General features: G+C 52.6%; 6 protein-coding genes across 6 annotated transcripts; 5 read left to right on the top strand and 1 right to left on the bottom strand.

The window, feature by feature from the left end:
• Positions 1 to 135: 135 nt before the first annotated feature.
• Positions 136 to 458, bottom strand: UV8b_02831 (uncharacterized protein; the record flags this gene model as incomplete). Its single annotated transcript, XM_043140329.1, has 2 exons — positions 136 to 239; positions 353 to 458. 2 exons carry the CDS (start codon positions 456 to 458, stop codon positions 136 to 138), a joined length of 210 nt encoding a protein of 69 aa, XP_042996263.1.
• A 1,935-nt stretch (positions 459 to 2,393) lies between these two features.
• UV8b_02830 (uncharacterized protein) lies at positions 2,394 to 3,684 on the top strand (the record flags this gene model as incomplete). The annotated part of the gene is made up of 2 exons (XM_043140328.1): positions 2,394 to 3,120; positions 3,185 to 3,684. 2 exons carry the CDS (start codon positions 2,394 to 2,396, stop codon positions 3,682 to 3,684), a joined length of 1,227 nt encoding a protein of 408 aa, XP_042996262.1.
• Positions 3,685 to 6,826: 3,142 nt separating this feature from the next.
• UV8b_02829 (uncharacterized protein) lies at positions 6,827 to 8,617 on the top strand (the record flags this gene model as incomplete). Its single annotated transcript, XM_043140327.1, has 5 exons — positions 6,827 to 6,895; positions 6,969 to 7,107; positions 7,194 to 7,579; positions 7,673 to 8,372; positions 8,442 to 8,617. 5 exons carry the CDS (start codon positions 6,827 to 6,829, stop codon positions 8,615 to 8,617), a joined length of 1,470 nt encoding a protein of 489 aa, XP_042996261.1.
• Positions 8,618 to 9,565: 948 nt separating this feature from the next.
• On the top strand, positions 9,566 to 11,317 carry UV8b_02828 (uncharacterized protein; the record flags this gene model as incomplete). The annotated part of the gene is made up of 1 exon (XM_043140326.1): positions 9,566 to 11,317. The coding sequence occupies one exon, from the start codon at positions 9,566 to 9,568 to the stop codon at positions 11,315 to 11,317; it is 1,752 nt and encodes a 583-aa protein (XP_042996260.1).
• Positions 11,318 to 12,729: 1,412 nt separating this feature from the next.
• On the top strand, positions 12,730 to 17,252 carry UV8b_02827 (uncharacterized protein; the record flags this gene model as incomplete). The annotated part of the gene is made up of 3 exons (XM_043140325.1): positions 12,730 to 12,822; positions 12,914 to 16,960; positions 17,037 to 17,252. The coding sequence occupies 3 exons, from the start codon at positions 12,730 to 12,732 to the stop codon at positions 17,250 to 17,252; spliced, it is 4,356 nt and encodes a 1,451-aa protein (XP_042996259.1).
• Positions 17,253 to 18,319: 1,067 nt separating this feature from the next.
• On the top strand, positions 18,320 to 19,874 carry UV8b_02826 (uncharacterized protein; the record flags this gene model as incomplete). The annotated part of the gene is made up of 4 exons (XM_043140324.1): positions 18,320 to 18,361; positions 18,474 to 18,631; positions 18,749 to 19,581; positions 19,708 to 19,874. 4 exons carry the CDS (start codon positions 18,320 to 18,322, stop codon positions 19,872 to 19,874), a joined length of 1,200 nt encoding a protein of 399 aa, XP_042996258.1.
• Between the last annotated feature and the right edge of the window lie 47 nt (positions 19,875 to 19,921).

Here is a 19,921-nt window from a genome sequence, read left to right as displayed (position 1 = left end):
GTCAAAGCGTCGTCAAAGCCACCAGCACCCAGGGCCTTGACAAATGGCCGCCCAAAGCAGCGCAGCCGTTTTACATGGGAGCCCAGACTGGACGATCAACCCGAGAGCCCTCTATTTCAAACCCGCACTTGTTTACTACCCATGATGGTATGGATGTGGCATGATGCCATTGCCGCCATCATCACGGATTTCCCCAAGGAAAACGAGAATAGTCACAAGGTCGAATGCACAGACGCTGACTGGGCACGTATAGAGATGAAGGCATGACGAGCAAACACCAGGGTCAGATAAATGTGCTGATATTCATCGGAAAGGGAGGACGGGTGTGTGTAATGTGTTGTAGTCACGGTACCTTCAAAGACGACCACGACGTCGACTCCGACCCCGACTCCGACTCCGGACTCCTGACATTGCCGAGAAGCCGAGCAGCGACGAAAAGAACCAGGCCAGAAACCCATGATAGGAAGCTTGTCGAAGGAAAAAAGGGCAGGCAGGTTTGGATCTGACGATGGCTGCGCAGGCTTTCGAGCAAGTGTGTGTACAGGACGAGACCACGTCCAGTGGCACACGTGGCTGGCATACCCATGTCGGGCCATCTTGTTGCAAGAGACTACAAGGTCGTCGAGGGAATGGGAATGCATCGTCTCATCGTCCAAGGTCTGGAAGGCGTCACGAGGGACGAGACTTGCCCGCACTCCCCGGGTCGCCTGTACCTGCTTGGCTCAAAACGGAACCTCAATTTTGGTTCCAGAGTCCAGGAGAGCAAAAGGAGGGCGGGGGAAGAGGGGGGGGGGCCTTTGCGACGGCCAACAGCCACTATCAGGTAATGACCAAAGCATGCGTAGGTGCCGAGCCGAAGCTGCGAGCAAGAGATGCTGTGTTCCAACTTGGTGGCCCTCAGCTGCACCACCAGCTGATTCCCCTTCAGAGCCCCCATCTGGCTTCTCGGATAGGACTACGGAGTATGATGAAATCCCGGGCCCGACACCACCATCTTTGCACATCGGCAATCCGGCATCCGACCAACTGCTGGTTTGAGTAACGGCCCGGAGCCACGCCTTTAGAGCTAAGCGCTTCGCTCCCAAGCTTTGCAAGCCATCCATTGGAAGATAAGCCTGGACCGGTTTCGCGCCTGAGAGGATGCCGAGTTTACTACTTCGTACCGTCATCTCTGTGCTATTGCACAGAAGACTTGTAGCGCCCTACTTGCAACAGCACACAAGGATGTGGCGGTGTACGCGGGAGCGTGGCTGAAGGTCTCGGGTGAAGCATCCTCCGTACGGAGTACATTAATTAGCATTGCCTGTGCTGTGGACCGAGTGCGGAAGCTTATTTTAGGAAAATTTTCAACGCATGGCAGTGCACGGCTGGCCCGGCGTGTAACCAAACCTGTTAAAGAGTTGTACGAATAGAATAGCAGTGCGAAAAGCTTCGACGAAACCTGACCCATGCGCAACGTGGAGTTGGACGCTATGGAGAAAGGGAAGGGGGAAGGAAAAAGAATTAATTAATACGAAGTGGGCGTTGCCAGTAATTTGCGGCCAAGGTGGGTCGGACCCGGCCCGACAATCAGAACGGGGCTGTGATCAGGCTAGCGCGATCTGCCACGTTCCCATGGCGAATCAGGGACGTCGTACCGAGCACCATCTGGCAACCGCAATCTACCTATACCAAATACAATCTTAGCATACGTAACCGCGGACTACGCCGCTTCCTTTCGCATGCCTGCCCCGGTTAGCGCGATATACGACATGCCCAACAAATCCCCCCAATACAACATGCCCAAGGGGCCGATACATCCCCAATGGCAAATCAAGGTCGGAACACAGCCCAACTATGGCGCCTCCCGCCATGCCACCTGATGCCATTGCCAGGTCCCGGCAGCTCGCGGTAGCTGCTTTGGGTAGCTGTTCCGCGTAGCTGACTACCCCTTCCCCCAGATATCGTCGACAACGGGATGGCTCCCAATCTTCCGCACCTGCCAAACTAGGAAGCCTCCCGTTTGGCTTCTTTCGAGGGCGTCGAGGCTAGCTTAGGCAGCTTGCGACAGGCGAGTCAGTGCGACACCGATGGATACTCGGCAACTCGACATGGCTTGGAACCATTTTTGACGTAACCAGCACGCGAGAAGCCCGACATCACATGGTGTCCCCGACTCCCTACTCCGTCTCTTTCTTGCGGAATGGCATCGGGTGGATAAGGGGTTTCACTTGTCCCGAGCTGGCCGACGCCGCCTGGACGGCAAGCTCCCTCAAGATGGACTATTAAAGGCGGCTGGATCCCGCCGACAAGGCGAAAACAAAAGAACACGAGCAAGGCCCTTCCTTCCACCTTCTCGTGCTTGCCCATTCCCCCCCCATCTTCAAGGAAACAAGCCGAATTCAAGTTCCGCCATGCCGACTTTTGGTTCCTTCCTCGTCTCCCTTGTGGCGGCCAGCAGTCTCGTCGCCGCCGCACCTGCAACGTCCTCTACTGACCACGACGGAGTATCCGTCGCGGCCAGGCGCAACGAGCACTTCAGGCCCGATGGTCCTGCAGCCCTGGCCAGGGCCTACAGAAAGTTCGGCAAGCCTCTGCCCCTGGATCTCGCCCGTGCCGTCAGCCGCTCGCATCGGCAGAGAACATCGACCGGCTCGGTCGTTGCATCGTCCCCCCATAATTACGACGTCGAGTACCTGGCGCCTGTGCAGATAGGGACGCCAGCCCAGACTCTTCCCCTGAACTTTGACACCGGCTCCAGCGACCTCTGGGTCTTCAGCACCCTCACCCCCCCAAGCGAGGTCAATGGCCAGAAACTGTACGACCCCAGCAAGAGCTCAAGCTCGCATCTCATGGATGGCGAAAGCTGGAACATCGTCTACGGGGACGGCAGCAGCTCCGGCGGCTCCGTGTATAGCGACGTCGTCTCTATCGGTGGTCTGGCTGTCCAAGGCCAGGCTGTCGAGGTTGCCCTGCAAGTCTCGCAGCAGCTCACCAACGACTCCAGCTCTTCTGGCTTGGTTGGACTGGCTTTCAGCTCCATCAACACCGTCACCCCCGACCAGCAAAACACCTTCTTCGCCAACGCCATGCCCAATCTGAACTTGCCCCTGTTCACGGCCGACCTGAACCACCATGCTGGTGAGTGAACGACTAGGAACACGTGTGTTTGGGAAAGACATGAATCGCTGACACACCCAAATAGACGGCACGTACAACTTTGGATTCATTGATAAATCCCATTACACCGGCTCCATTACCTACACTCCGGTTGATAACAGTCAGGGCTTCTGGGGTTGGACATCGACTGGCTACGCCGTTGGCTCAGACCGTTTCAGGAAGACGTCCATTTCCGGAATTGCTGATACCGGCACCACTCTCCTGCTTCTTCCCGACAGCATCGTCAAGGCCTACTACGCCAAGGTACCCGGTGCCGGCTACAACGCCACTGCGGGCGGTTACAGCTTTAACTGCAGTGCCTCTCTCCCCACCTTCAAGTTTGGCGTTGAGAAGTCGGCAATCACCATTCCCGGGTCATTTTTCAATTTCGCCACCCTTGAGGGCAGCCATAATTGCTACGGGGGACTGCAGAGCAGCGACGGCATCGGAATCAACGTTTTCGGCGACATTGCCCTCAAGGCTGCCTTTGTAGTCTTTGACGGTGGCAAAACCCGCCTTGGCTGGGCTTCCAAGCGTGTCACTTGAAAAACGCACAGATAAGTGGGAGGGAGGGAAGGGGATGAGAAAAAGGATATTAAAAATATGGGGCTACTTTCTTATTTCCTTGGTAATGATTTTTTTTTTATTTTTTTAATTTTTAGCGAGTGCATGCTAGCGTCTTAAGTAACATGGCATCCGAGAAGTCGTATGAGATATTTCTTTCTTTTGGTGAAGTGAGTGGCCCTCTGCTGCTCAAGACTCGTAAATGCAGCGTCGTAGCATATCTCTCGTCTTGGCGGGTATTGGGATCGGCTGAAATGGTTGCATTTGCACTCGGGGCTTGAGTAATTCCAGCGCTAGGGGAGGTTTCGATCGTGGCATCCTGGTTCGCGACGGGGAGGGCAGAGGCGATCAAGCGTTTGTCACGAAGCCCCCAGACGGGGGGGGAAGCAGCGACCGTGAAAGCAGCGACCAGTCGGCAGCGAGAACAGCGAACAGCCGACAGGTCGACCCACTTTTGTATTAGCGCGGGATGGGCGCCCGAAGCTAACCCGCGGCAGTTGCTGGTGCGGCACGGGTTGCTGTTATGTACATATACGGAGTATAGACAGTTGAGCTAATGTATAAAAAAATAAAAATAAAAATAAAAATAAAAATAAAAACCCCGATTCAAAGTACTCAAATCAAAAAGCCAAACCCTATCGGATCCCATGTATAGATAGATTGTCGTGCGCCGTGACCAGCCTGCATTAGTGCGTCTTACGGTTACTTTTGCTTGGGAGACAAAGAAGTTATTGTTTCCGAGTTGAACAGCCGTTCATTCAGGCTGGGTAGGTACCTAGGTTTGTTTCTACCGAGTCGGTTGCCATTTTGCACGTTGGTTGGCGTAGAGACCAAACTCGGCATCTTTCTAGGTGAGGTTTTGGGCGTTTACCAGGGAGAAGATGGGAGGTACGCAGGTACCCAGAGGATAGGATAGGGGCGCAGGCGCTTACCTCAGCAGGTTCGATGTCCCTCCCTACCTCCAGTCCTTTTTGCTCCTACTGGGTAAGAGTAGGAGGTAGGAGGTAGGAGGAGGTATGTAGGAGGGGAGGCACCCAGCCACTCGCTCACGGCCTGCTGGTCTTGTCTCCTCCATTATCCGTTGTGACAAGGGGCCATGCTTCGAAGTTGGCAACACCTGACGCTAAAAGACTCACGAAAAACCGGCATTTCCCGTATTCTGTGACAGTGTCACCCATGACTGGCCTGGCACCAGGCCAACGGGAGGGTACAGGTCAACCGACCTGTGACCCCCCCTTATTATCCGACCCCCCCATAATAACTTAACTGACCTGACCATTGCTGTGGGCTATACTCTTAATATAATTGGTTTATTAGGGAATAGTGGGTCAGGTCACTTTATATAGAAAACTATATAGAGAAATACTTTCTCTGATATTTTACTAGGTTCTTAGGTAGGGGTACCTTGTAAAAGAAATTAAAGAAGTTGCTTTCTTTAGAAAAATATAAGGAGAAGTACTTTCTCTGCTGTTTTATTAGGTTCTTATATAAGGGTACCTAATAAAAATATTAAAGAAGTCACTTTATAGAGAGAATAATATGGGAAAGTACTTTCTCTAATAAAGTAGGTATACCTAGTAAAAGAGGTTAAAGAAGTCACTTTTTATAGAAATATATATATAAAGAAACCTCTCTTTCTATCCCTGGTACCTAGGTACTAGGTACTTAGTAGAAGTATAAAAAGTCACTTTATATAAAAAAATATATATAAAGGTACTTTTTCTATGTATAGTACCTAAGGACCTAGGTACCTACCTACCTAATAAAAGAAAGGAAGTCACTTTCCATAGAAAGGTCTATATAAAGGTACTTTATTTACTTTTAATATTAGGTTCTTAGGTAGGGATACCTAGTAAAAATATAAGGGAAGTCACTTACTATAGAAAAATATATATAAAGATACTTATGGTCTAGCGGCTAGTATAGATTAAAGGATCTACTACTATTTATTAGCGTATCTCTATATTAGGAAAGAGCATTGGTCAGGTCTGTTAAGTTATTATGGGGGGGTCGAATGACTAGGGGGGGGCATTGGTCGGTTGATATGTAGTCTCGGCCAACGGCGATGATCCGGCCACGCGGTTAGAGGATGTGCGTGATCGGTTGACGAGCTATCAACGCGAGAGACGGCCACAGGGATCCGTTAAGACGGTGCGTGCTTGAGACTTTTAAACCTCCCTTCCTGCCCAGGGCATGTAATCTAACGGATCACTGCCATGCAAATATCAGAGTGCTCCGTACTGATACGTATGTCTCGACTCTTTGACTCTGAAGTCTCTCCGCACGGAGCATCGAGGCCCCCTTCTTCCAAAACGCCAAGGCGGCTACACCCAAGCCACCCCGCCCCCTCGGGCCTTGTGTTACCCTGGAGTCTGAATCAGTCGACGGCGAAGGCGTCACGGACTCCGGAGATGAATCGAAGTACCCAGCGGTTTCCGAGGTGCCCACATCTAACGGCCCTAGCCTAGGCAGGCATCCTCGGTAGTTGAGGGCACTGGCTTTCCGAGACTCGAGGCGGCCGTCGGTCTCACCTGGCGCCGCCGACCGCCCCGACCTGCATGAAGCCGTACACGAGGCTCTTCCACCCTCTGTGTAGCCTCCATGCCCTAGTGACCTCTCGGCTATGCCTGGCCACGGAACTGGGCTTGGCCCGACTGCGAGTTGTGTCCTGATGCCATGCAGTTGTTTCGCCTCGTCTGGCGACGACCGAGGACGCATCGACGGGCACGTCATACTCACGGCTAACGGATGCAATGCAACCATGACCGCATCTCCGCAGAGCCCAATGCAACAGCCGTGCTTCCCGCCCATTGACCTGGCTATCCCCATGGCTCCTCGCTGGCCGCTTCATATAAGATGGACCCTCGGTACCTGGTCGATATGTGGCCTATTGAGTCACATATTGAGTCATGTTATCGTCCCGTCAAAGCGCGGAACCGTTTTTCAGTCATCAAACCTTCAGCCGTGCCCCTCCCAACCAGTCCATTCGTTCTGGTGCTTCCGAAAAAAGATAAAAAAAAAAACCCCGAAAAGGAAAAGAAGAAGAAGAGGAAGAAGAGGAAGAAGCGGAAGAAGAGGAAGAAAAAAATACTGGAAAAAAGTGTGCCGAGAAACCTAGGACCTGATGGAGGTTCAGGGCTCTGGACTTTTCTCCAAGCTGGTTGCCATCACCGCGGTAGCGACGGTAATCTATGTTAGCATCTCAACTTTTTGGCAAAATGTGTTGACGACTCCTCCTCTCCAACTGATGCTGACAACTGCCAAAGATTTTTTACTCCGGCATTTCGAACCCTGCATCCAAGGTTCCCGGCCCGTGGCATACAAAGTGGACAGGTTGGGTTGCCAAGTACTACTGGTTCATAGGCCAGCGACCATTCTACGTTCATGCCCTGCACCAGAGATACGGTACTGCAAACACCGACTGACCAAGAAGAAGAGGCAAGAATCAACGAGGCTCACGTCCACTTGCTGATCCTGTTCATCTCCCACAGGTCCCGTTGTTCGGGTCAGTCCTAACGAGGTTCACACCACGAATATCGACGATGTCAGGGCCATATACAACGCCAAGGTGACATTTCGCAAGTCCGCATTTTACACGAACCTCACTGGACCGCAGGTCTTGAGTATCTTCTCTACTACAGATGTAGATGTGCATCGGAAGTTCAGAAGGCTCCTGGCTTCGCAGTTGTCGGAAACCTCCCTCAAGCAGCACCTTCCCCTCCTCAACTCTCGTATTAACCTGGCTATCGAGGGAATGAAGAGGGAAACAAAGAGCCAAGGCTACACAGATTTATTCAAGTGGGCCATGTTCACCGCAACAGATGTCATTGGGACTCTCTCGTTTGGTGAATCATTTCATATGCTGGAGAGTGGAAAGGTAAATCTCTTGCGAGACGTTTCTTAACCTTTTTTTTTTTTTTTTTGGGCTGCGCTGCTCATCTTGTGGCTAACTTTGCCGAAAACTCACTAGAAAAACCAGTACGTAGAGGATTTAGAACAAATCGGCGCGCTGTCAAGACTACGCGTAGCCTTTCCACGCCTGCTTCGCTTCGCGTTCAAGTATCCCATTGTGCCTCTGTTCAGTCGAGCCATCGCGCGCGGGAAGCGACTGAATGGTTATGCCAGACAATCGCTCCAACGATACCAGGACTATGTCGATTCGGACCCGACAACGCTGAGGCTAACCTTCTTCACCAAGCTTTTCAAGGCTGAGGAAGATGGCAAGGTTTCTTTCAACGACATTTTTTCAAATGCGCAGTCGTTCATCATAGCCGGGAGTGATACCACCGCTATCAGTGCGACTTACACAATTTGGTCGATTATCCAGCGACCCCAGCTTCGCCAAGCAATCTTGAAGGAGCTTCAAGCCTTGCCCTTGGGTTTCACCGAAACGGATCTGCGGGGCTTGCCTTTGCTTAGCCAGACCATTGAAGAGGCCCTTCGTTTGTATACTTCCATACCAGCTGCCCTCCCCCGTGTCGTTCCTGCCGGAGGAGCAGAGATTGGAGGGTATTGGCTGAAGGAGGGCACCGTGGTTGGTACGCAAGCATACAGCATGCACCGAGACCCTGAAATTTTCCCAAATCCGCTCGAATTCAACCCCTCTCGCTGGGAAAATCCGACAAAGACTATGAAAGACGCCTTTATGCCGTTTGGTCGCGGGTCAAGAGGTGCGTGTTTTCCCGTCTTGTAGTATTCCCCCCCACGGCACCGAAAAGCTAACCCGAGATCTTCTGCAGTTTGTATCGGCCTACACTTGGCATACATGGAGATCCGGCTGCTCGTCGCGAGGTTTCTTCTCGAGTTTCCAAACGCCCGTGAGTCTACTCGTGAAGGCATGTCGCACGAGGACATGGAGTCGACCATTTACTTTTTGGCGCCTCCCAAAGGCAAGCGGTGCCTCGTTGAACCATGAGCCCGGAAAACTGAAGGCGCTTCAGAGGTACCAATCTCCCAAGGCAGAGGGGCATTGGGACGCAGCATCAAGGGTCGGGAGAGACGGACTTGGGATATTGGTCGTTTGAGAAGAAGCCGTTTGAATATATGTAAATGCCATGGCACACCAACTGGTTCCTGTGACCGTCCCTCGCTCTTCGGCTTCGATAAGAAGCAGCGAATGAGGTTATCACGGTTTTCACGGCTAGGTGATTTATACGAACTGGCTCGGGATTGACGATGAATGTGACAACTGTCGATAAAGCCGCACTTTGTATGGCGTCACATTTTAGGCCCCGATCCAATCGAGGCGTTTTGGCGCACTGGCATATGCTTCTCGATACGGAGAACAAAGGACTTATAAATTAATACTGTCAAGTCTGAACGCCAGGCGTACTGCCGTTATGCGCCAAATTGCGCATTTTCTTGGCAACTTTCCTTTTATATGGCATATAAGCGGCCCCTGCTAGCCGATACATCGCGTACAAGGGTTGTGGTGTTATGGGATGCTTCCGTAAAATTGTATTATAATAGATCCTTACTAATTCTGGTAAGGCGCCATGATTTATGTCGTTGAGTGCGCCAGGCGCATTTACTTGGATTCTGGCCCTTGGTGCAACCAGACAGTTGACACCTTCTAGTTCAGGCAGCCCCACATAAAAACCGCGACATCTCGGAAGGCTCAGACCACATCCCCCGTACTCCGTGCTATACCTCTACCGAGTCCTAAGTCACGCCACGTTACATGACAGTTCGCTAGCAGCAGTCTTCCTCTTTTTGGAACCTTGTTTGCTGGAATGACCCCATGTCTTCTATGAATGAGCACGTGACTGGTAACCACACCTCTTTCTCAGGCTCCAACTTTCGCACGGCCTCTCCCACTTATTACTCCCAGATCTCATACTTCCAAGGCTTTCTGTCTCGGAAAATGGCGAGCGACGACGAGCATGTCGAAATCCAGGAGCTTGGCTTGGCCGAAGATGACCCCATGAGAACTTCCCTTCCAGCATCGTTTGGGAAAAAGTCCAAGGAGATCCAAATCGCTGCTCAAATTGATCGAAGCAGACGCGCAGTTGGTATCGTTCCACCCGCCAGCACGAGGGAGCCCGATGCGCCCGACCTGAGGATACCAAGCACGGTGGATGCCTCGAGCGACGAAAGTGACAGCGATGATGATTCGGACGACTCCGAAGAGTACCCAACCTCTCACGAACTCGTCCTGAAGACGCATAGTCGCGCTGTGACAACGGTGTCCCTGGATCCTGCTGGGGGCCGGCTTTTAACCGCTTCTCTGGACTGCGTTGTAAACTTCCACGACTTTGCGTCCATGACGCCTTCTACGCTGCGAGCGTTCAAGACAATCGACCCGTACGAGACCAAAAAGTCAGCTGCGGCCGCAGAGTCGCATCCGATCCACCATGTCGAGTTCAACCCGCACTCTGGAGGCACCTTTTTGTGCGTCTCGGCACACCCCCAGGCCAAGATCATGTCTCGGGATGGTCAGATCTTGACAGAGTTCGTCAAGGGTGACATGTATCTACGAGACATGAACAACACAAAGGGTCACATTTCCGAAATATCCACAGGGACATGGCACCCGACAGACAGGAACCTTTGCATCACGGCCGGCACAGACAGCACTTTGAGAATATGGGACGTGAATAACAAGCGGTCACATAAAGAAGTGGTTGTTTTCAAGTCCAAGGCTGCTGGCTCGGCCGGGAGAACCAAAATGACGGCAGTCGCTTGGGGTAATCCTGCCCAAGCCGGCCACGCTGTTCTAATCAGTGCGGCACTCGACGGAACTCTGGTCATGTACGGAGGCAATGGCCCGTTTACGAGACCCGCTGGTGAAATCCGCGATGCACACAGACCACAGACTTGGACCAGCGGCATCGACATCTCTTGCGATGGTCGCATGGTTGTCACCAGAGGCGGTGATGACCTCATCAAGCTGTGGGACACGAGGAAGTTCACCAAACCTCTTGTCAGCGTTTCACACAAGTCAACATCAGATCACTTTCCCGCCAGTAACATCATGTACTCGCCCAACTCGACCAACATCATCACCGGATCCGAGACTGGCCACTTGCACATCTTGAACCCAGGCAACCTTCGGGTTGAGCACCTCACGCCTATTACGCCAGGCTCAGCCCTCATCACAGTGAACTGGCACCCAAAGATCAATCAGATAATTACAGGCTCAGCCAACGCCGAGACTCACGTCCTCTACAACCCAACCATGTCGCGCCGCGGCGCCGTGGAGGTAATGTCTCGAGCTCCGAAGAAACGGCACATTGACGACGATCCGTCTCGGACCATGGATCAAGGGGCTGGCATGTCTGGAGAGTCAATCATCACACCTGGCGCCCTGCCTGGTTCCAGGAGGCCCGGGGTTACGGGTACCGGCCGATCGAAAGATCCCCGTCGTCCTCACATCCCCCAGCAGACTCCCTTCCAAAAGAACCAGCCAGATGAGAAGCACGTCGCCGAAAACATCCCGCTGGCTCGCATGCTGCACGAAGATCCTCGCGAGGCGCTATTGAAATACGCCGAGAAAGCCAAGAGTGACCCCATCTTCACCAAGGCATGGAGCAAGACGCAGCCGAATACCCAATACGCAAACATCAGCGACGACGAAGAGGAAGAAGAACCGGATAGAAAAAAGGCCAAAAGATGAATGCCGGCATTGCCTTCAGTCCGTGAGAAGCCCTCACTCATACTGGTGTACACTACACTGCACTGGAAACCGTTACCATCACTCGGGAACAGTGAGACTAGCCCTTTCAATCGTCCGAAGGGTTTCCAGTCACGGTTTTTTTTTCATTCCGTGCAATGACAAACTCGTCGGCCCAGCATTGCCATGAGCTTGCCTAGATGCCTATCTACCGTGATGCTAAGCGGAAGCTGGCATTTCCGCGACTGTAAGGCGTTTCCGCGCGTGTTGTCTTGGCCCGTGAGCCTGGCCTGCCTTTTGACTCCCACGCCCTGACTCTGTCGTGGGTGAATAATTCAACATCACTAAACTGAACTTGACTAACCCTTTGATAGTGCAAACTACATTTTTTCCGCGTATGGAATCGGAAGGACACAGGATAGAGCACGCCAAGCCCGTAATTACCTAAGGTAAGCGACGGGTTTCTTAGATGCCAAGGGCTTTTGATTTCACCCACCTCTACACTGCCTAGAGGTAGGAGGTACCTTGTGTATTATCCTAGGAGGTAGGCAAGTACCTACCTTACCTAGGTAGGTACCTATAGGTGACCGGGTACCTACCTACCTGGTACCGAGAGCCATCCATATCATGCAATGCAACTGGTACTTGTGCACCTGTCTTGCAGCCCCACGCTGTGTCACGTGACGTGAGGACAAGCTGTTTCTGGCCCCAGGCGCGGGATTCTGGCTGCGCAGAGTCGTGCTGAAATTTACTGTGGCTCTGCGAACACACTGGCACCAGCCATCACGCCCAATCTTGTCCGCTTGTGTTCTCACCACTCCCCATCATCAACCAGCGAGGAAGCGCGCGCGCATCCCGAAAAATCGCCAGGTACCCTCGCAAACCATCGGCAACCATCTCCATTTCTCACCAACGGGGTGTTGCACGCGATTGCCACACATCATAGCCTCCCAGCACCCGGCCCAACGCGCCAGCGCCACCATATTCGCACTTTTTCCACTCCCTCGTCGTCTCCTGCCATCACGCCCACCACTTTTCTCACTTTGCCTTGCATAAACCTGCCCCCACGTCTCGCCGGCCGACTTGTAGCCCGTTCAACGCGGCTGTCGCCTTTAAGAACAGCCTTCTCAGCGCGGCTCCAACCAACCACCCTCCAACCGCCTATACATCTTCGCTTCCTCGGTGTCGACCTCGCCCCGTAGCGATTCTTCACCAACATTCCTTGACGCGACCCAAGGCTATCTATCTACACTGTCCTCCTGCTTTCAGTCTCGGCCCGCCTTTCGCAACGTCGAAGCCACCCTCTCGCCATAGCACCGCCCACCACCGTCATGTACCGTTCATAAGCTAATGCTCAATTGTTCGGCTCATCGGCGTATTTCCTCGTTGTCGGAATCGATTTCATAACCCTCATCATGGCGTCGGTGCAAGCACCGCTTGCGGTGCCACACCCAGGCGCGCCAATGCCTGCCGGCGCAACCAAGCAGCAAGCCGAAGAAGTCTTTAGAGTAAGAGTTTTTCCAAAGACAAAAAAAAAAAAAAAGTCTAGGGACTGGATCAGTTTCAAAGCTGCTGGAGTTGCTAACGCTGCGGTTATAGAAACTCAAGCAAATGAAGGAGCAAGGTGTCCCTAATACGGATCCAGAATACATCAAAGCTTCCCATTTCTTGATGAGCTTTCAACAGCAGCATAATATAAGGAGAAGCCAACAGCAGTTTATGCAGCAGCAGCAGCAGCAGCAGCAACATCAACATCATCATCATCAACAACAACAACAACAACAACAACAACAACAACAACAACAACAACACCACCACCAGCAACATCAACAGCAACACCAGCAGCAACCATTGCAAAATGGCGTACAATCAGGCACTCCCCAGCCCGCTCAGGTCAATGCTGGCAATAGCCAAGGAGCTAGCTCAACACCTGCACAAGTATCTGGTAACGCTCCCAGCACAGCGGCAGCTACTGGATCAGCGTCGCCCCAGTTCAGTCAGCAGCAACTGTCATTGTTACGGCAACAGATTCATGCTTTTAAGCTGCTCGGGAAAAACGCCGGCATCTCAGTCCAGCTGCAACATGCCATCTTCAATCAGCGGCAACGCCGGCAAGCTGCTTCGGTTGACACCGCCCAGAGCTCTGGGAAGATCATTCAGCCTAGCCAGGAACCCGAAAAGGCTTCAGCAGCAGGCTCTGAAGTTCCGGTCTCAGAAGATTCCCCATCACTTCCCAAACCCCATACCTTCAAGACTGTAAAATCGCCATATGGCACTAGCATGATTCGACCGTCAATCAAATACTTTGACCATGCGCAGCGCAAGAACCGGTGGTTCATTCCCGGTGTCTTTCCAACCGGCATTGACTTTGACCACCTTCGCTACGAGAGAGAAGTCGTCATCTTCAACCGTATGAGCCAGCGTTATGCGGAGCTGAAAAACCTACCGGCCAACCTCGCTTACTGGGATTCTTCCAAGGAGACTATCGAAGCTGACGACAGCTTGAAGCGAAAGGCCCTTATCGAGATGAAAAGCTTGGGTCTCTACGCCAAGCAGCGGGCTTTGCGAGAGAAGATTGGCCGTCAAATGACACATTACGACAACCTGGCAATGACCACCAATCGAACCCATTACCGCCGAATGAAGAAGCAAAACGTCCGCGAAGCCCGCATCACGGAGAAGCTTGAGAAACAACAACGGGACGCTCGTGAGAACCGTGAAAAGAAGAAGCACGTTGACTTCTTGCGCGGCATCTGCCACCATCGCGCTGAAATCCAAGACGTTGCCAACTCTCAGCGCACCAAATCTCATAAACTTAGCCGTCTCATGTTCGCGCAACACTTCAATATTGAGAAAGAGGAGCAGAAGCGGATCGAAAGAACAGCCAAACAGCGTCTGCAAGCTCTCAAAGCCAACGATGAAGAGGCATACCTCAAGCTCCTTGATCAGGCCAAGGATACCCGTATTACGCACCTTCTTAAACAGACCGACGGCTTCTTGCATCAGTTGGCGTCATCGGTTAAGGCCCAGCAACGTCATGCCGCAGAGGCCTATGGTGATGACACGGAGCAGTTCGTGGAAGAGGAAAGCGAAGACGAGGACGACGACGGGGGTAAGAAGATTGACTACTACGCCGTTGCGCACAGAATTCGAGAAGAGGTCACCGAGCAAGCTAGCATTCTGGTCGGCGGTAAGCTCAAAGAGTATCAGATCAAGGGCCTCCAGTGGATGATTTCGCTGTACAACAATAACCTCAATGGCATCCTTGCTGACGAAATGGGGCTGGGGAAAACCATTCAAACCATCAGTCTCGTTACCTACCTCATTGAGCGCAAACAGCAGAGCGGCCCGTACCTCGTCATTGTTCCTCTTTCCACCCTTACCAACTGGAACCTGGAGTTTGAGAAGTGGGCGCCGTCGATCAGCCGCATTGTGTACAAAGGTCCTCCCAATGCTCGCAAGCTGCAGCAAGAGAAGATCCGACAGGGCCGGTTTCAGGTGCTTCTGACTACGTACGAGTATATCATCAAGGACCGACCCATTTTGAGCAAGATCAAGTGGTTCCACATGATTATCGACGAGGGACACCGTATGAAGAACGCCAACTCCAAGCTTAGCGCAACCATCTCGCAATACTACACAACTCGTTTCCGTCTCATCTTGACCGGTACTCCTCTCCAGAACAACCTTGCCGAACTGTGGGCCATGCTCAACTTCGTCTTGCCCAACATATTCAAGTCGGTCAAGACGTTTGATGAATGGTTCAACACGCCCTTTGCCAACACTGGTGGACAAGACAAGATGGAGCTCACGGAAGAAGAACAGATCTTGGTCATTCGCCGTCTGCACAAAGTCTTGCGTCCGTTCTTGCTCAGGCGTTTGAAGAAGGACGTGGAGAAGGATTTGCCCGACAAGACAGAAAAGGTCGTCAAGTGCAAATTCTCAGCCTTGCAAGCCAAACTGTACAAGCAGATGGTCACGCACAACAAACTCGTCGTTAGCGACGGCAAGGGTGGCAAATCCAATGCCCGCGGTCTGAGCAACATGATCATGCAGCTTCGCAAGCTGTGCAATCATCCTTTTGTCTTTGACGAGGTGGAAAACGTCATGAACCCGATGAGCATCAGCAATGACTTGCTGTGGAGAACGGCCGGAAAGTTTGAACTGTTGGACCGGATATTGCCCAAGTACCAGGCTACCGGACATCGCGTCCTAATGTTTTTCCAGATGACGGCCATCATGGACATCATGGAAGATTACTTGCGTTACAGAAAGTTTGAATACCTGCGTCTGGATGGTACGACCAAATCAGACGAGCGTTCAGACCTGTTGAAGGAATTCAATCATCCCGACTCCAAGTATTTCATGTTCCTGCTTTCGACTCGTGCCGGTGGTCTCGGTCTCAACTTGCAGACAGCCGACACCGTCATCATCTACGACTCAGACTGGAACCCGCACCAGGATCTCCAGGCCCAGGATCGTGCCCACCGCATCGGTCAAAAGAACGAAGTGCGAATTCTGCGATTGATAAGTTCCAACTCGGTTGAAGAGAAGATATTGGAACGTGCCAGATTCAAGCTTGACATGGATGGCAAGGTTATTCAAGCTGGTCGGTTCGATAACAAGTCATCGGAAACTGACCGCGACGCCATGCTTCGAACCTTGCTCGAGAGCGCAGACATGGCCGAAAGTGGCGAGCAGGATGACATGGAGGACGAAGAGCTGAACATGATGCTTGCCCGAAGCGACGAGGAGATTGCTGTCTTTCAGAAGATTGACGAGGAAAGGGCTCTGGATCCCATATACGGCAGCGCCGCCGCCGGCACAAAGGCCAAGCCTAGACTCATGGGAGAAGACGAACTGCCTACTATTTATCTCAACGAGGGCAGTGTCCTGGAAGAGGAAACCGAGGATGTTATCCTCGGCCGCGGCGCTCGGGAACGCACCAAGGTTCGCTACGACGACGGCTTGACCGAGGAGCAGTGGCTTTTGGCGGTGGATGACGACGAGGATACTCCAGAGGCTGCTGCTTCTCGTAAGCAAGCTCGCAAGGATAAACGAGAGATGAACAGGTTGAAGAAGATGGCGGTGATGAACTCGATTGGCAACTCACCATCAGCGAGTCGTGCCAGCACTGAGGAGATTGAGACACCAAAGAAGCGCGGTCGCAAACCCGGCAGCAAGAATGAGAAGCGAAAGGCCGAGGACGGCGACGATGAACCTCCAACCAAGAAGCGACGGGGTCCTCAAGGGAGACCCAGCAAGGGCGGTGGAGCCAATGCTTCGGATTCTCGAGTCAGTCCCCAGCAACGTGAGGTTCTACAAAAGAGCCTTCGAGCGCTGTACGACGGTCTGATGAACCTGGAAGTGGATGACATGGAACCCGCAGCCGAAGACGACGAGTCGGATGCTGGCAAGCGTCTCATCATTGGTCCATTCATCAAGCTTCCTCCAAAGAGAGAATATGCGGACTACTACGTCATCATTCAGAATCCCATCTGCATGAATCAGATACAGACTCGTATCAAAAAGGAGGAATACTCGAGCCTCGACGGCATGCGAAAGGATTTCGATCTGATGATTCGCAATTGCCAAACTTACAACGAGGATGGCAGCATTCTTTACCAAGATGCCAAGACCATGGACGTGAGTATTTGCAATGGGGTTGTTTGTGGCGTTGATTTTTTTTTTTTGGTTCTTTTTGTTTCTGACGAGTTTCCAGGAATTCTTTACCAAAAAGCTGCAAGAGGAGTTGGAAGCGCATCCAGAGCTGCAGCAAATGGAAGGAGGCAGCAAGGCAGGATCTGCAGCACCATCTGGAAACGGGGTGAACACGCCTCAAGCCGGCGGGACACGCATCAAAATAATATCCAGCAGTGCGCGTAACAGTGAGGTAGCTAACGGAACCAAATCTGCGGCGCAGAGCGATGGAGAGTGAGGTCGAGCTCTGTGGACAGAAGGGTGACTAGCCTTTTCTTTTTCCTTTTTTTCCTTTTTTTTTTTGTCTTTCGGCTTGTTCTCTTTTTTTTCTTTTTTTTTTTCCACTGTTCTCACGCAGCGACAGGAAGTCTACGCATCCTTTTCATGATTCTAATAACAAGCCCCCGGATTATACTGATTCTAGGGAAACTTGTCACGATGGCATCGACTTTCCCTATGGTGCCAGCTCACTCGCCCGGCTGTTTGCCTTTTTTTTTTTTTTTTTTCTTCCTTCGCGGTGACCTTGTTTTTTATTTCGAGGCTACATTACACCGGCGTTTGTCAAGGAATGGAGTTCCATAAACGTGGATCAAAAGGGACGGCGCGACCCTCGGGCGTGAGTTCGATACCGAGCGCAAGGAAGATGAGATGGGGAGGCGCGGGTTCAAAGACTTGATTAAGAAAGACGGGCAAGCCAGTAGGCCTACTGCGATTGCAGACGACGTTGGTCTCTTGGAGCAGGCAGGTGGTATAGAGAGAGTGACGATGAGCAGGAGATGAAGACGGAAGGCAACGAAGATGGAAAAAGAAAAATGTACTCTAGTGAAAGAATACTGTTGATATCAGGGGACAATATACCATAGCAGTACAGCATGGCATTCAACGACGGTAAACATTGAGTTGACGAGACGAATAATAAGCGAGGGCATCGCCGAGTGCCCAGGCTCCGTTGGTGGCAGGTGGCGGGCAGGTGGCCAACGTTGCAGAAGCTGTCAATCAGTATGTATTATCAGCTGGGTGCAGGCGGGGGCAGCCTGCCATTGGCTGGTTGACTCTGTCAGCTTGACGCGGTCCAGGACTAGCCAAGTCGCCGTCGCCATCGCCATCGCCACCGCCCACTTGCACTTGCCTGGCACTTGCCTGGCACTTGCCTTCTTTTCAATATTTCTCTTGCGTCCTAACGGAGCAACTACTTTGTCAAAGTCATTTAACCGACTCGACTTGAAAGACATGCCTGTCCAAAGCCCCGAATAGATGAGGTGCCCTGTATCATTTCAAGGATTTATCCCTGCCAAAGCGTAAATCATGAGGAAAACTCTTGTGCTATGTTTTATCCACGGATTCAAGGTGAGTGTGTGTGTATCCTCGTGTCTCGACAGGCTTGCTGCTTGTTCTCGTGTCCGCCACCGTGTGCACCTGAAGACCAGCCGGGTGGGAAGCTGATGCCACGATGCCTCAGGGTGGCGAATCAACCTTTGGAGATGACTACCAGTTCACAAAGCATCTTAGTGATGTAGTGGCTCTGAAACTACCAAAGGTAGATGTGCGCGTGCTGGTGTATCCCAAGTACGAGACAAGAGGTGATTTGGGACAGTGCGTGAGCCGCTTCCGTGACTGGTAGGTGTGCCCTGCTGCCCCTGCTGCCCCTGCTGCCTGCTACCCCCTGCTTGGACATGTCGCGGCCTCGGGGTGAAAAACGAAGCAGCTGGCTGACGGCGAGGTCGTCTCGACTAGGTTGGAGGAAAAGGTCATAGACATGGAAGTGGCGTCAGGCACGCCGTCTCCCACCGTCGACCCGTCAGTGAGAACGGTTCTGGTCGGCCACTCGATGGGCGGCATTGTCGCGGCCGAGTTGGTCATTGCTTTGGCTTCGGAAAAGCCAATCTACTCCGAGGACGGCATCGAAAAGACGGGCAAGCCCAGCTTCAACAGTCTCATGTTCCCGTATATCCAGGGGGTGCTGGCGTTTGACACGCCATATCTGGGCATAGCACCTGGAGTGGTTGCCCACGGCGCTGAGGAGCACTACCAGAGTGCCGCGGCTACGCTCTCCCAGCTCAGCGGGTTGAAGACGGCGCTCTGGGGCACCAACACGGCACGGGCTCCCGCTTCTGCCGCTACGAAGTCCGCGGAAGCAGCGAAATCCACAGAAGCAGCAGCAGCAGCAGCCGGCGGCGGCGGATGGGCAAAATGGGGCAGGATGGCCATGTACGCCGGGGCGGCGGGCGCGGTTGCCGCCGGCGGAGCCGCAGCCTGGGTGAATCGCGACCAAATCACCGAAGGGTGGACATGGGCATCCTCTCACCTGGAATTCGTCGGCTGTCTTGCTCGGGCAGAGGAGCTGAAGAAGCGCGTGAGGTTCATGGTTCAGCTCCACGAGGACCTGAACATGGGTTATGCCAACGTGTACACGCGCCTGGGAAAAGCCGCCTCCTCCAAGGTTAGCATGGCAGGCACCGTGCTGGGCAAGGACAGGACATTTTGCAATCTCCCCAAGACGATGGCAGCGGGCGACTGGATGGAGGCTGTGAATGACAAGGCCACCGACGAAACTGTGGCACACATGAGTGAGTTGTTTTGTTTCTTGCTCACGTTGATTATCGGTTTCAGGATAGGAACGGCACGGCACGGCACGGCACGTTACGTTGTGAGATTTCATCTGACCCTGTGCTAACAATGCTTGACAAAAACAGCCATGTTTGAACCGGCTAAAAATCCCGGCTACGAGAAGCTGTCGCTTGACGCAGCAGGCTTAATTGCTCAGTGGTCGCGGAACGATTGGTACGAAAGTAGCTCGGACGATGGTTCTGGACCAGCCGATGAGGGAGAGCGCCCACAAACTGCGCCGGCGGAATCATAAGCTCAACAAATCAAGTCCAAAATTACAACTCATCAAACCTCGCATAA

Source organism: Ustilaginoidea virens, chromosome 2, assembly GCF_000687475.1.
Source record: "Ustilaginoidea virens chromosome 2, complete sequence".
In the NCBI taxonomy this organism is placed as follows: Eukaryota; Fungi; Ascomycota; class Sordariomycetes; order Hypocreales; family Clavicipitaceae; genus Ustilaginoidea; species Ustilaginoidea virens.
This window is presented reverse-complemented; position numbering and strand designations above follow the sequence as displayed.